This window comes from Monodelphis domestica, chromosome 6 (assembly GCF_027887165.1).
Source record: "Monodelphis domestica isolate mMonDom1 chromosome 6, mMonDom1.pri, whole genome shotgun sequence".
In the NCBI taxonomy this organism is placed as follows: domain Eukaryota; kingdom Metazoa; phylum Chordata; class Mammalia; order Didelphimorphia; family Didelphidae; genus Monodelphis; species Monodelphis domestica.
The window spans coordinates 191,611,946-191,628,388 of NC_077232.1; the positions used below are offsets into that span (position 1 = coordinate 191,611,946).

Genomic DNA, 16,443 nt, shown 5'->3' on the forward strand with positions numbered 1-16,443 from the left:
AGACACTTTAATCCATTTTAGCATTAACCATTTACTATGAAAATTTCCCATGTCAAGACCTCTTCTAAGTAAGTAAAACTTTTCCCCCTAAACCTTTAAATAGATCTCAATGCGGGAGAAATCCTCCAGATGTTTGGGAAGATGTTTTTCGTGTTTTGCCAAGAGTCTGGCTATGATACCATTCTTCGTGTCCTGGGCTCCAATGTCCGAGAATTTCTACAGGTGAGAAATATGTGTCTTCTTTGTACTGTGTTAGTTAACTGCTGATTGATGCAAGATTAGACCTTTTTTTTCCCCCTCAATCTGCTTGACTAGCAAGAAAAGTCGGGGCTCTCTCATTAATATCACTTAGGCAGTTTTTCTAACAAATGGAAGTCTGTACAAGAGGGAACTATTTCTAGGTGGAGTGGGCTATTTTAAGTACCCTCATTTGTGAGAGAAACTCTCTTCTGGAAATGTGTTAGCTTTGAAAGTGATGTGCTTGTTTACAGTTGGTATTTCTGACCTGACTGTTGTAAGATCTTGGTGGAAAGTGATGTCAGTGTGTGACACCAGCGAGCTGAAACCCAGCTTAAGAGAATGTAAACCAGTTCCCATCCAGCCGCATTACTGATTTAACAACCACAGTAAGAACTCGAATGTTTAATCAAAATGGCTTATGTTTACATAGTAACATTTTTTTTCCACTGCTGAGCTTAAAACAGTATTAAATCAGCATGGAAACTGGTTTGCCCTTACCACCGTGGATTTGCCAAGCTACTGGTGTCACAAAGGCTGCTGCTTCTTCGTGAAGTAGCTTCTTGCAGAAATGTAAATTGAAATTAAACATGCCATATCATCAAATGAGTTTGTTTGGAGATTTAGTCTCTGGTAGTATTTTTGGATTTTGAGTAAATATTCTATGTCTTGCTTGTGCAATGACTCTACTGTACTCTCCTTAAACTAATGTCTCCTTGCTTGCCAAGGTGACAGCTTTAATTGTCCACTAAGTCATTGCAGGTCTTGCTGAGTTTGGACCTAGAACTCTGATATATATTTACCATGTATTCATAATACAGAGTACCTAGTTGCATTGTGTTATTTATTGCAAGATTTCTTGTGGTTGCCTTCATGTAATAAAACAGTGAGAGAGTAAACAATCTTGAAGGGTGTATTTATTTATTTTCAATTGAATTATGCTATTCCCCCAACCAATAAAACTTTTATTTAAAAAGTTAAGATAAACATTAACAAGTAATAATAGTCTAAATTTAAATAAGTTTTTTACAGAACACAGTACTTAAGCAAAAAATACCCATAGGAAGGGAAAATGTGATACCTTTCTCACCAATCTTTATCATAAGTAACTACTGAATATAATGATTAATTTTTTAAAAATTTTCTCTTTTTTTTATTTAGAATATTTTTCCATGGTTACATGATTCATGATTCCCCCCACCCACCCTGACTTTTTCCTCCCCCATCCCCAAAAGCTGACAAACAGTTCCACTGGGTTATACATGTAAATGCCTGATTTTCTTAAGGGGGTACATATATAAAACATTGAAGTGTTTGAAGTAGATTCCTTTAAGAGAAATCCTGAAAGTTTTGGCAAGTAACATTTTAAAATGAAATAGAATGATTTTCAGTAATGGTGGAAATAACATTATGAATATTTTATTTTCCACTGAATTATGGTGATTTAACCGCTTACTTACCAACTGTTGGCACTGGAGGGTTATCAAAACTTGTGGGTCATCAAAACTAATCCCTTCACTTTACAGTTGGGGCAACTGAGGACCAATGAAGTGAACAGAGCTGTTTGATGTCACACTTGTATTAGTGAATGGCAGAGCTAAGACTTGAATCTATGCCTCCTAATTCCTAATCATGGTCTTTTTATCAAGCAAGGCATTTTTACTAAATTATGCTCCTTTGTCAAACAAGATTTTTCCATGTTCTTAATAGCTTCTTTTCCTGGCCAGGGCATTTAAATGCATGCAAATGCTATTTCCTTAGTGGCAAAGCATCATGGAGGAAAAAGAGTAGATGCATCTGTTATTGTAGGATTCTTATCGATCTTTGAGTCATGCCTCTTAAAAATGCTTTGTGGGAGTTTGGACAAGTTTCTGGACAGATGAAATAATTCCTTCATTCCTAAAATGTTGGGGTTGGGCTAGATCACAGCAAAGTTATTTTCTAGCCTTAATTTATGTACTCAAGTGGCTGATATACTTATGTTCACAAGCCATGTTCACTGGTTAGAGGAAGTCCAGTGTCCATACAGTATAGCTGTGACTTTAATTAGGATGATTCTCATGCATGGTTTGTAGGACCAGAGTCACACCTCATAAGGGGACATTGATACATTTTCAGAAATCCTGAATTATGAAACTTTAAAAAAATTTTTCAATTTCTTCTGTTTTTGCAGTCCTTGATGCTCTACAATGCTGCTGTCACCTTTGAGGACTTAGAAATTATATTTTAGACTGAACACTTACAGTAGCCACAAATTACCCAGGCCAGGATTGTCACCAAAATTAATTGCTTTTGCAAGACATATTTTAAACATTCAACACTGAAGTCTAACTCCATTGCCTCATCATGACCTGCAGATAGTCCAGGCTTCTGGAAGACTATTCCAGGCAAGTACAGAGCTTAGAAAATCCCACCCAGTTAGAAAAGCTTCAGGTATAGACAGAGAAAACTGACTCTCATGTCTACAGTTTTATGGCCACAGCAACTTATGCTTATTGAGAAAGTGCCACTATCTGTATTGATGGGAGGACTGCCCACATTGGTAAAATTCAGAGATCTTTGAAGTATTAAAATACAAAGGTCTTAAAGTATAGGTGTTTTTGAGAGGAATATTTAAATTGTGTGGCAGTGACAAGGGTGCTAGCCTTAGAATCAGGGATGCCTGGGTTTAAGTTGCATCCTGGGTAAATCCCTTAACCCTCAGTGAAACAGACAAGTATAAGTTAGGGGACAACTTTAAAGAATTCATTAAGACAATGAAATCATACACATGATCAGCAAGACTTGGTATCTAACTGGATATAAGTATGGAAGACTGAGTCAAAGACTTGCACATTTGCAAACCTGCATGACTGGAAGGAGACTGATGCTTGCTACAGAAAGAAATGGGGGAAGGGTCAGTGGACTGAGAACCAGGACTAGAGATAGGAGGTCCTAAGTTCAAATGTGATCTTAGCACTTCTGGCTGTGTGACCCTGGGCAAATTACTTAACCCCTATTGCTTAGCCCTTGCTGCTCTTCTGCCTTGGAACCAATACCGTGCTTTGGTTCTAAAACAGAAGGTAAGGTTGTTTGGGTTTTTTGTTTGTTTGTTTTTAAGAAAAATAATGGAAAAGTTAGTAAAAGTGGTGGGTTTGAGGAGAAATACAATTAGGACACAATAAGGTTAAGAATAATACTAATATATGAACTGATATTTGAATAAAGTTTTAAGATATAGAGAGGGCTTGACATGAGAGTTCAATTAATCTTATAGCTATAATGTGGCATATAGGCTGCAAGTATTTTTATTTTCATTTTACAGAGGCAGCTAATGGTCAAGGAGGTTAAATGGCTTGTTTATAATGAAGTAGCTGTTAAGTGTTAGACACAATATTTGAACACAAGTCTCTAGATTTCAAATTAGTATACTTGAATATCTTATTTTTTCAAATTTTTTTAGACTTTTAATACTAGGTATTACTTCATACTAATGAAAAAAGTGGATATACAAAGGAACTAAACAACTCAGTTATGATTTTTGAGGAACAAAACTGTTTGTAAACTATAGAATTATGCAAAGTGAGTTCTTTTCATTCCATGAAACTTTCTCTCTAGTTTCTCCCTTGGGATTCTTACATTATGTCCGCTGACTTCAGTGATTGAGAGATTGAAATTTTGTCATTGAAAAAGAAACACAAATTGTGAAGATTTTGTTTTCAGCTTTTAAATGGCACATGTTTTATCTAGAGGTGTTCTGTTGTAAACGAGTCTGTAATTCAACAGTTCTGCTTCTATATTGCCATATTTCTTCTCAAATTAGAAAAAATAAGGCAGCCATGCTGTTGCTATAGCAAAACACTATTTGAAACCTCTGGTATATTATTGCTATAAACACCAGAGAGAAAAGTTGGAAGGCTGATACAGAAAAAATACAGCTGGTCAGGAAGGTCTAATATGATAGGGAGACTCCCTTGTGTATCTCAAGCCATGACTACACTAGATAGATGTTTTCCTTTTGTCTTATATTAGTCCCATCCTTCCTCCTCTTATTTTTTTTTTTGGTAAATTTGACAAGGAATCGAAATATTTGAATTAGATAATAAAGCAGGACACCTGGGAATTCTGCTCTTTATAATCCAAACGGGACCTTCCACAGCCTCTCTCAAACACTGAAGGCTTCCAAAAGGATTCTGGTTGAGACAGGTTTGAGTTAAGGAAAGACCTAGGGAATATTTAAGACTTTTCTCTTTGAGGCTTTTTGATTCCTGCATACAACTCCCCTCCCAACTCATCATAATTGTTTACGCCTAATAATATAGCAGAAGTTACTTCCAAAGTGAACCCGGAATATAGTCTCATCACCTAAGTAAAGAAAAAGCCATCCCCATAGTACCCTTGATGTCTATACCTAAGGCCATCTCAAGGGAAAATCTAGGATTGGAACAGAACCCAAGACATGTGGCTTGCCCCTCTCCTCCATCACTGTTTTAAAGCAGGTCAGATAGAATAATATGAAAGTAACACCTGCTTTTCAGGGAGGAAGTCTCTAAAAAGCATGAGATGGCAGTGTGAGGAAAAGGAGAAAGATTTCTTCCTGGTTTGAGGTAAATCCTGGAGACCTTTTTCCCTAAGAAATTCTCTGGCAAACTCGCCATCCTTTTCAGCCAATTTTAATGTGAAAGTGTGATTTGGCCAGGCATACCAAGAGCTGTCTGGAATTGATGACCTCTGTCAGACACAATGCCTAAGTGTTCATGGGAAGTGCTATTTTGGGAAATATGGTCATTTTCCCGAACAGCTGTAAAAATCTGTCACTTTGGATTACTTACGTTCCTTAGAAAAAGGCAACATTCCCCTTACTTTTAACTTGTAAACCTCAAAGGAAACTGCTTTCTCATGACATAGAAAGCCTGCCTTTCAAACCCAGGAGTCCATAAAGGGCAGGAGGAAGCTTAGTCATTGAGAGTACAGGAAAAGGAAACAGTAAACAAGCCAAGCAGAGATCAGTAGCACATGACATGCTTTCTCTCCTCTCTGAACAACTACCCTATGTTTTCCAAGTCTTAAATAGTGTTGAGGACCTTGATTCATTATGAGGTCTGATGAATGTCATCTAGGTTGTTGGAGCCTTTTTTTTTAAATTTGTTTATGTTTTTTAAGGTTGCCTGGGTGAATGTGAAAACACAATGAAATCATCCCCTTTCTTCCCTCACCCTTTGTGTTCCTGAAAAGAATAGCTCGTCCTTAAACATATGACATGGGTCTATAACAACTTTCTTTTCCACTTAAACTTTAGAGAATATTTGCAATGCCTTATAAGCACTGCCATTGTAGTGTTTGGGGTTTTTTTTGGTTTAGTTGGTTGGTTTTCTCCCAAGGGATCCTCTTAAAAGCATGCCTTTATGGTCCCCTCTCTTGAGATCGTACATTTAGGGAGTTTAAAAAAAATTACTGACCCATTGAAGAGAACCCATTTCTTTGATAGTCCCATCACAATGACTAATCTTTATTACTGATGTGTCTCTGGGCTTTTGGTCTTGATATTTCAAGACTGGAAAATACTCCCTCCTTTTTTATCAGGTGAAGGCTTATTGATCTTTTAAAGCCCATAGTATTTTGTTTTGTTACTTTCTAAAGCACTTATCCTTCCATTTTGTATTTTAGAGTTATTATTTCTGCCTCTATCTTAACCCAAGGGGCAGCTAGCTATGTGGTACAGTGCATAGAGTGCCAAACTTGAGCTAAAGAAAACTCATCTCCCCAAATTCAAATCTAACCTCAAACACATATCAGTTATATGACCTTGGACAAATCACTTAACCTCATTTGTCTCAGTTTCCTCATCTGTAAAATGAGCTGGAGAAGGAAATGGCAAATCACTCCAGTATCTCTGGTAAGAAAACACCAAAAAAGGTCATGGAGAGTCAGAAACAACTGAAAAATGACTAAACAGCAAAACGATATCTTAATCCTAGTCATTAGAGTAGGAAATATGCATAATTGTAAGGTTACTGACACAGAAACCATGTCTTTTAGTTGGTGCCCCACCTGCTTGTCCTTTCTCCTCTGGGATTGCCTTTTAGCAACTCTCTCAATATCTTATGAATCTAATTATTTATATGTTTTTCTCCCATGAGAATGCAAACTCCTTGAGGAGAGACTTATTTTTTTGCCTTTCTTTCTATCCCTAGTGCTTTTCCCTATTACTGGCACAATAGTCAATACCTAATTAATACTGATTAGCTGACGGATTGATTTATCTAAACTTTATTTCTCCTCCTGGGTCTATCTAGCGTAGTACTTTTCACCCAGTAGGTTCTACTTGATTGTTTGTTAAATAAGTGTTAAATAGTTAGAATTATAGGAAGAGAGGAAGAAAGGAAGAAAGGAAGAAGAAAGTGACCAAAGGCTCAACGGTTCATTTGACCCTGTTCTTAGTCCTGCTTACTCATACCCAGGCTTCCTTCTGCTGAGGTCTACCACAAAAATGAAAAAGCACAAACAAGAAAGGGAACCAAACCCAGGCAGAACTGAGATGCCATCAAATATAGATCTTGCTAAAGATGGTTACTTGTTTTTAGTTTTAAAGATTTTTTTCTAAGAATCTTAAAGAAAACTTGCTCAACTTTTTAAATGAACTGATACAAAAAAATCTATTTCTTTGTTTCAAAAAAGATTGCAAGCTGAATTCTTGGCATGTATGCATTCTTTAAAAAGGAAAGTGTGCATTGCTAAACATAGAAAAATTAGTTCAAAGAAAGAACTTATAAAAATGAGTGCAATCATTCAGTTTATCATATTCAAGTTTTTATCCATCCTGTGGGGAAAGCCTGAAACTCTGCTTCCATTATGAGACTTTGTGGTACTTTCCTATAAATTTCCTAGATTAGGTGCTAAGCACTCTATTTGACCCTAGTTCTGGGTATTTATTTTTTAAAAACTGTTCTATCTAACCATTCAGTCATGAGTTAATCAATAAGCACTTATTAGGCACCTACTATATACCAGGTATGGTGCTGAGGACAGAAGATAATAAAAAGAGACTAATGAAACAGTCCTTGCCCTCAAAGAACTTGCATTCTATTAGATGATACATTTGCACACATGCATCCTTGTGTGTGTTGGGGTATGCAAACATATGTTCATGTGTACCTATGTAAGAATATACATGCTATTAAGGGCAAGGCCTAGGTGTTTCATTTTTTTAAATTCCCAATGATAACTAGAATGTTTTCCTCATAATCAATATTTAATTATTTTTGTCAAATTCAATTAAAATGAGATGACCCATTATATAATACATTGAGTCTCTTTTGCTCAAGGATTTTAAAATAAGGGCTCATGAATTTATGGATGATGACTTAAATATGTATACCCAGATGACTGGTGTCAGAGAAATGGTCTAGATAATTCTTGGAGATCTCATTTTCTTTTTGGATCTGGACTTATATATAAGCTTACTTTTAGTGTACATGTATAAATAGAGAAACTATTTTTTCCTGGAAATATCCTGAAGGAATTGAAAAACCTGAATCTTTCATGCATTTCCCATGGGCATAAAATACTGTCATTTGGTTGTCCTGCCTTTAAAAATAGTATCCTCTAGAGTGCAGTTTCTCAGGATATGAAAAATAATTCTCATCTATAATTGGTGATCTCCAGGTTAGGTCAGAAATCATACTGAACTCATGGATAACAGTAACCCTGAGTAAAAAATAAATTCATTTGGCTTATGGAAGATGCAAGAAAAATCAGAGCAAGCCATCAAAAACTTTCATAGGAACCCCTAGGCTGACCTCGTGGTTTTCAAAGAATGACAAAAATGAATGTTGTTGCTCTCTATTCCCTAGTTCCAAATTAAAGTAGATGAGAAAACTCCATCAGTTATGAAGTGGGGGAAAAAAAACATCAAAGAGTATTTGCAGCTTAGTTCTTGCTAACTGGTGGTCCATTTGAGCTGCAGTTGCTTAGGTCTGAGTTTATTTCAATACTCATTTGAAAGCATGAATATATGTACATATTTTTTCCTATAAACAAATATTTTGCTGATAAGATTGGGACTTTAAAATTTTAAATTCTGTTTTGATATGAAAGTCTTATTAATCATAATTTTTGAGTAGAACTATTAGTAGCCACTCTAGTGAATAATAAATTATGTTATAGGCAATATTGTAAACATAGAATGGGTTTTTTTCTTTAAGGCTTGATAAAAGAATCCAGGTTAGGATTATAATCTCTTTTTATAATCTTCAAAGTTCCTGAAAACATAATCTAAGGTGGCTCAGTGGATTGAAAGTGTAGAGACGAGAGGTTCTGGGTTGAAATCTGGCCTCATAAACCTCCTAGCTGTGTGACCCTGGGCAAGTCATTTAACCCCCCATTGCCTAACCCTTACCATCTTCTGCCTTAGAACCAATACATAGTATTGACTCTAAGATGGAAGCTAAGGGTCTGAAAAAAAGAAACCCTTTGTGCTCTTCTACCTTGAAGCCAATACACAGTATTGATTCTAGGACAGAAAGTAAAGATTTTAAAAAATACATGATCCTTTCACATCAGTATATTTTGTTTTGGTTACATATGAGTGTGCTCTTACTGCAAGGATCAATATGGAAATGTGTTTTGCATGATAATAAAAATAAAAAATTTAAAAATATGTAATTTAACAGTGATGGTTGCAGAAAGAGGTGGTCAAATGTAATAGAACTGAATTCTTTACTTCTCTTGATAATCATTTCCAAAATATCAAGAGAGAAAGGAGAAGTGAAACTGAGGCAGAGACAGAGAGAGAAGGATGGGGAGAGAGAGAGAGAGAAAAGAGAAAGAGAGAGAGAGATTGGAGAGAGAGTTTAAATGGAAAAAATCTTGAGTGCTTTTATGTGAGGAACTACATAAAGGAAATCAATACTACACTAAAGTGGTGTGTTATTTCTTATGTGCTCCAGGAGATTACTTTATTCATCCACTTAATTAATGGAAAACTCAATGACACATTTGATGTTTTGAGGTTTGGTTTCCTCAGATGACCATACTTAGTACTGTCTGTTGACATCTTGGAGTCATTTACTTTTAGCTGGTAATATAATCCAATGATCCCACAAGCATTTAATAAGTGACTACTATTTGTGAGACACTACTCTAGGCTCAGGGGATACATCTGAATGAAAAATGGGCCTTTCTCTCAAAGATCTTACATTCTATGTCATATATTTCTAATTGTAACAACTAGTAATAATGCTGTCAAATAATGTCTGTGGTTTTGCTATCTGGGGCATAATAGGCGTAATCACCTTGGCTGGCCATTGATTATCCCCTTATTCTGTCCACATATACTCATGACAGGTGAAGCTAATTTCATCAATCCTGAAGATGCCTGATGGGAAATGTTTCTGACATGTCATCTGTCTTATTTGAATATAAACTGTTGGTAGGAAAATATATGTAGGGGCAGGTAGGGGGCTCAGTGAATTGAGAACCAGGACTAGAGACAGGAGGTCCTGGGTTGAAATCTGGGCAAGTCACTTAACCCCCATTGTCTAGCCCTTACCATCTTCTGCCTTAGAACCAATACATAGTACTGATTCTAAGCTGGAAGCTAAGGGTCTAAAAAAAAAGAAATGGGGATCTTGTCCTCAGTCCCTGGGAGAACAGGACTAAGTGATGTCGCTCTGATCCTAAAAGAGGATATATGAGCCTTGGATCCTAGGTGTGAAAAATATATCTAGTGAAGAAGAAGAGCATTTGTATGAAGATAATACTTTTAAAACAATAACAACAACAACAACACCTTGCAGGCAGTGAGATGGCACAGAGCTCTGGACTAGAATAAGGAAGATTTGAGTTCAAATCTGTTCTCAGTCACTTACTAGCTGTATGATCCTGAGCAAGTCACTTACCTGCTGCCTGTCTCAGTTTCCTCATCTTTAGAAGAAGGATAATAATAATAATATTACCTACCCCTCAGGGTTGTTGTGAAGATCAAATGAGATATTTGTAAAGTATTTTGCAAACATTTAAGTGCTATATAAGTGCTAAATAGTGTTAATACTTTGGTATTTCAAAAGGTACATAATTTCATCATTGTGGGTATCCCAATCCCAACATCCCCATATCCCAGTAGGCAGTCTTCATGAGTTGCTCTGTTAAATCTCCCCATCCCCCACATCATTACCTATTGATAGTCTCCTAATGGTGAGCCTCTCTGACTTTAGCCAGGCTAGGACACTCACTCAAAGTCAGAGAAAGCCCCCTGTGGGACTAATGTTTGAGAAGATGGGAGTTTCCTCATGCCATCAGAAGGCAGCTGAGTAGAATTTTACTGGGAAGACTTAGCATAATCGTTTTTGGTACTAGAAGAGCAGGATTGCTTGTCTTTTCTTTTTAATGATGGATCATTTGATGTACCTGATCATTATTTGAGCCATTTCTCTATCCTGTCAGATAGATAATAAGGAATGAAACTGATATAGAATTTTTCCCAGAGCTTTTCTTTGCAGTGATCATGATAGTCTTTGTATTCTGTGTTTTATTTTTATATTTGCATTTATATGTGTATATAAATATCTGTGTGTTTCATACTCCCTCATCACCCAGAGCCTACAAGCTCCTAGATAACTGGACTAGAGCCATGTGTGTCTTTGTATTTTCACTACCCAAATCTGGGAAGGATTTGTGAAATGTAATAGAATCGTACAGTTGCCCCCTCATGGTGATAGGGTTTCTCTATTTTAAAGAAACCCAGCAGCAGCATGAACCTCACTCAGGTCTAGAAAAAAACAACAAAACTACAACTTCCTCACTATTGTTTTCTATATATTGGAAAGAAGAGGAGGAAATAATCTCTGAGTATGATGGCTAATTACCATAACTCATGCCCCAACCCTTCCTCCTTCTAAACATTCCTTCCTGAAGGCAGAGGCTACATAATTCTAAGAACATAGGGTTAAACAGTCATGGGAAAGATTGATTGCCACCCCGCCCCAGTCAAAAGGAATTTTCTGAATACCAGTCAGAGAATAGAAGCTGCCTATTCCAAAACAACAGCATCCTCTAGTGGCAATCGAGAATAAATAAAAGCATTTATTAAAAATCCAGTCTTTTTCATTATGACGAGCAGATATTTTGAGAGCCAAGAAACACTGCCCCTAACTTGAGCAAAAAAGACTGACTCAATCAAATGCTTCTTTGAAATGTTGGCTTTGGGGTTAGTGTGTTGGGATGGTGGAGGAGATGGAAATTACACAACATTACTGGAAATAGCCCAGTTCATCCTTGGGATTACCTAAGATTGTCTTGATATTCTATTCATTGTCTTGAAAAACATACATAATTTTTTAAGGTAATGTCTACTGGTTTGCCTGGAGACACAGCCTTTTAGGTTCAGTCTGTCATATTTCCAGTGATTTGGGGTAGGAGGAAGGGAAGAATCTGACACTTCATAACTGACCCTAGAAAATCAACTTCATCTGTCTGATCTCATTTTCCTTATCTGTAAGGTGGGGAGAAGAATACTGACAATACTTATCTCACAGGGTTGTAGTGATGGAAATGCTTTATAAAACCTTAAAACACCCTATAAATGTGAGCTATTATATATTTGATATCATTGAAGCAGAGGCATCAATCTTAGAGTGGCCATGTTTTGCCAAAATATTTTCTACTCTATTTCACTGTGCATTGCATAGACTGAAATTAGTTTACTTTTTTAAAAAGTGAATCCAATATTAATATATTTGTCTGAGGCAATTGCTACTTGAATTTTGTTTTCTCCAATGTTTATATCTTCATTTCTTTTGAAAAATCCCTACCCAAGGAGAAATGTATGTGCCCAAGAACTGAAGAATGGGTAAACAAATAGTGATATGTGAAATAATGGAATATCATTGAGTCATAAGGAATGGTAACTGGAGCATTCAAAGAAACAGGAGGGCATGAAGTGATCCAGAGTAAAAAATGCAGAGGTAAAAGTATTGTATGATATTAGTTAATGTAGACACTTACACACAAATATGCATATATTGTTAGGCATACTTATGTGATGTATATCCAAGTTTACACAGTTGCATATGCCTTAGGCTATCTTTTTTAATTAAATGTTTCATTAACAAATTTCAAGTTAAATATTAGTATGATATACCAAGTTTACTTAGTAACTATTTACCTTTAAATTAATTTAAATGAATAAAAGTATCATCATAGCTTTTTAGGTATCCCCTGAATATCTATCAAAATTCTTTATTTAAGGATTCAACTTATTCACATTTACTTTTATTGGGTTGAAACCAAGTATGTAATCCAGTCTTGTCATTCTGGGTTTTTTTTGTTTGTTTGTTTGTTTATTTGTTTGTTTTGAGTTACTTAGAGAAGCGTTTCTAAACTTTTGGGGGAGCTCAGGATTACCTTTTTCCAGGTACTCAAGTGGGAAAAACCTTATTTTGCTATTCTCCTATGTAGCTTCTTTTTCCAGGAAACATCCTTGTTTGTTTACCCTGCCTCTTAAATATGCTTCTGTCATATTCATTGTCATGCTTCACTTGTGATTTATTACAAATATCCTTTTGAAGAAAAGAAAAGTTATGCTATGTGACTCTTCATTCTAAAGGTATGCTAAGAAGTCAAATTCCATTCTTGTGTAAATCAAACCTGAGACTTGTATTTGGATATCATTTTCTCTCAAGCTATTTATACTTTCATGGTTCTGATGCTTTCATTCCTCTTTTCCTTCTTTCTATAGAACCTTGATGCTCTCCATGACCACCTTGCTACTATCTACCCAGGTATGCGCGCACCTTCCTTTAGGTGCACTGATGCTGAAAAGGGCAAAGGACTCATTCTGCACTACTACTCAGAGAGAGAAGGACTACAGGACATTGTCATTGGCATCATCAAAACTGTAGCCCAACAGATACATGGCACTGAAATCGACATGAAGGTATATTCAGCCCTAGAATCCATTTTGAATATAGATGGCACTTAGCCTACTAGAATAATAACTGAGTCATGGTAATAAATGGAAGTAATGGCATATATGATACAAAATTCAATATAAAACAATAATCTTGTGTTTTTATCTTTGAAATGCATAAATTTCATTTTTTGGGTAGAAAAAAAGTTATGTTAAGAGCAAGTAAATATATATATAGGAGTAGATAATTTATACTTTTGCTTAGAATTGGTTTAAAGGTAATATCACATTTAATTTTAAGCCCCAAGAATATACTGCCTGAAGAAACTAATCTAGAAGGAGGAATTATCTAAGAAGATGAAATTAAGTGAATTTGTCTCTGCCAATGGATCCCAGAATCAGCGTGCTAGAGATTTAGAACTGGCTGGGATTTTAAAGTTATCGAGTCCAACTCAATATGATAAGTGAAAAGACTTCTTTCTATATAGTCAGATGGTCTAGGATCAAATCCCACTTCAGAGCCTAATATTTTGTGTGACCTTTGGCAAGTCATATGTAATCTCTGTAGGACTTACTTCTTACATCTGTAAAATGAGAATATTAAACTGATAACCTAAAAAACCCTTTCTAGTTCTAGATCTGTGAAACCTCCATTTTATCGATGAGGAAACTGAGATCCACACACAGCTAATCAATGATGATTCAATTCTGTCTTTTTCGTTATGATGAATATTCCTTTTTTGTTCCTTAATAGTAAAGTAGCAGTTCGAAGGTGACATTTTGTAGTCTGACCTGTTTTCTTTCAACATGTAGAGTACTTTTTGGTGAAACAAATTCAAATATGAACCTTGAAAAAGTAGAAATATGGCTACTCTTTCAGTTTGTGTTGTTGCTAATCATAAAGAAAAGCATTAGGATTGAGAAAATAGGTATATTGTCATATTTTTTTCATTTGGCTACATTTTTATTGCAAGTGATTATTACTCAGTGCAATACCAAAAGGTATTTTGATCATCTTAACCTCTCTACTTTAATTGAAGAAATAGCCAACTCAAGGCCAAATAAGAGAAATTAAGACCAAAGAAAGACTTAGCTTTTTTTTTTTAATTGGCTATTCTATCTGTTCCCTGGATTTTCTTGAAAGTTAAATCACAAGAGAATCTCAGCAGTATTCCTCTTGATACCTCAACTAGAGCAGCTACTGCCTGCCAGGATCTCTGCTCTGGTGGAACCGAATGAAGCTTGTTAGCAAAAAACATTTCAACTATATATATGAAAATTTCATATTTTGTTGACTAGCTCAGTCTATTTTTCTAAACGAAATTCAGGTGGCATTGTTTGCTTTCTATGCATAACTTATCCTGAAGACCTCAAGACCAGTGATGTCAAACTCATCAGAAATAGGGACCATTAGACTACATATGTACTTTATACACATCATTCCCTGTAGGTTACATATTGATTTAGGAAATTATATTTTAACATTATTTGTTCCATTGTATTTTATTTATTTTGATAATTATTTCCCAATTACATTTTAATCTAATTTTTGCATACTCTAGTGTTACATGTTTGATACCTCTGCTCTAAGAAATCTAAAAAACTCTTTATTATCTATTTCTTCACTTTCTGGAGTCTTCTCATAAAATAAATAATGATTACAAGAGAGAATTATATTTCCTAGAAGCGGGTATCCAGACTTGTTTCTGCTAAACGTAGACCTGAAGACAAAAATATTTGGGTCTTCTTGGGGCCAGTGGTGCTCAAATGCACCTCTTGTGTTTACCCTTACTTGTTATCCTGTCCACATGTGGAGCCACTTTAGGAAGGTATGACAAAAAAGCTCATCAAGTTCATAGATATCTCTCAGTTACCCTGTGCCTAAGAAGAGTGAAGAAATAGCCTTTTCTTCATAGAAACTCTCATAGATATTGATAAGAAATTTTAGTAATCTGCTCTAGCCTGAATGGAGGGAAGACTAAAACATTATTTAAAAAAGAATGCCTTGGGGGCAGCTAGTGGCTCAGTGGATAGAAACCTATCCTTGGACATGGGAGATCCTGGGTTCAATTTTGGCCTCAGATGCTTCCTAGATATGTGACTCTGGGCAAGTCACTCAATGTCCATTGTCTAACCCTTCCTACTTTTTATATAGTATCTAAGATGGAAATTAAGGGTTTACAAAAAAAAAAAGAATGCCTTTCATTAAAGATCCTTAAAGGTCATGGCATTGGAGCGGAAATGTTTATAGATTCTACCAACCTGGAAAGGTACCATGCATGGACATGAGAACTTGCTATGTGTCTGTTGTCCGGGGAATAACTTCATTAATCATAGAGAGGCTCCTCTCCAGAAGGCTGACCGCCAATACTTGAATGTTTTTGACCACAGCAACTATAGAAAAGCCATCTCTTATAATCTCTGATATCATTAAAGAAGGATGCAATCTTTACTGGTTGAAGTAGAATCTCTATTGATGGGAACTGACAGAACTTTTGAAGTATTAGAGGAAGTAGGAGGATGTGATACATCGGTAGAGCAGGACTGATCAAAAGGTCCTTTGATCACTGGCAAAATCATAGCATGTAAGTAAGCAATGGTTCTGCCAAAACATAAAGTCACTAAAAGCAATGAGTTCTGTAGAAGACAGAGACACTTCTTGTGCAATGGTTTCCTAGCAGTCATTGGTGATGACATTCCAAGGAGGGTCTAGATTTGAATCCTGCCCTAGCTCAGTTTACTCATTTAAAAAATTAAACTAGATGCTTAATTAGGCTTTTTTTTTTTAGTCCTAACTATGAATCAAGATCCCAAGTCTTAACTTGCCTATGGCTTTCTGACGTTGCAGCCTTTGTTCTTTAGCACTAATTTCTATGACTGGTCAAGAATATCAATATGGTAAATCATTAGCAAATCCAGAGATCTGTGAGGCAGTACTCTAATACAAATGACCACTCCTAATGAGCTGGTGGATAGTCCCATATCACAGACATTCATTTATCTCATCCTTTATAGGAGTAAAATTTATTTTTAAAGAGATTACTGCAGCAGCTGGAGCCAAATGAAAAATAGGAGACAGCTCTTGCTATCTGTGTATATCTAAATTAAATAAGTAACAGCATAGGGGCCCAGAATTTCAAATATATAATGTCTAAACTTAGAGTTTCATTGTCTTTTTAAAAATATGTTCAGTTACTGTTATTCTAAAAGCATACATTATTGATTTATAGTTACTGTTTCAATGAGAAACTTACTTAGATAGAGGAAAATATTATCAAGTTTATTTAAAACTCCATCTTGGTAAACCTGGAACTCAATTC

General features: G+C 35.7%; 1 protein-coding gene across 1 annotated transcript in view; it reads left to right on the top strand.

Annotated features, from left to right (window-relative positions):
* The window catches only part of GUCY1B1 (guanylate cyclase 1 soluble subunit beta 1), a 78,900-nt gene that overhangs the window by 37,539 nt on the left and 24,918 nt on the right, over positions 1–16,443 (top strand). Inside the window, exons 4-5 of the mRNA XM_016423156.2 lie at positions 104–222; positions 12,953–13,150. Of these exons, the coding sequence (XP_016278642.2) occupies positions 104–222; positions 12,953–13,150 (317 nt within the window). The remainder of the gene's footprint in view (positions 1–103; positions 223–12,952; positions 13,151–16,443) is intronic.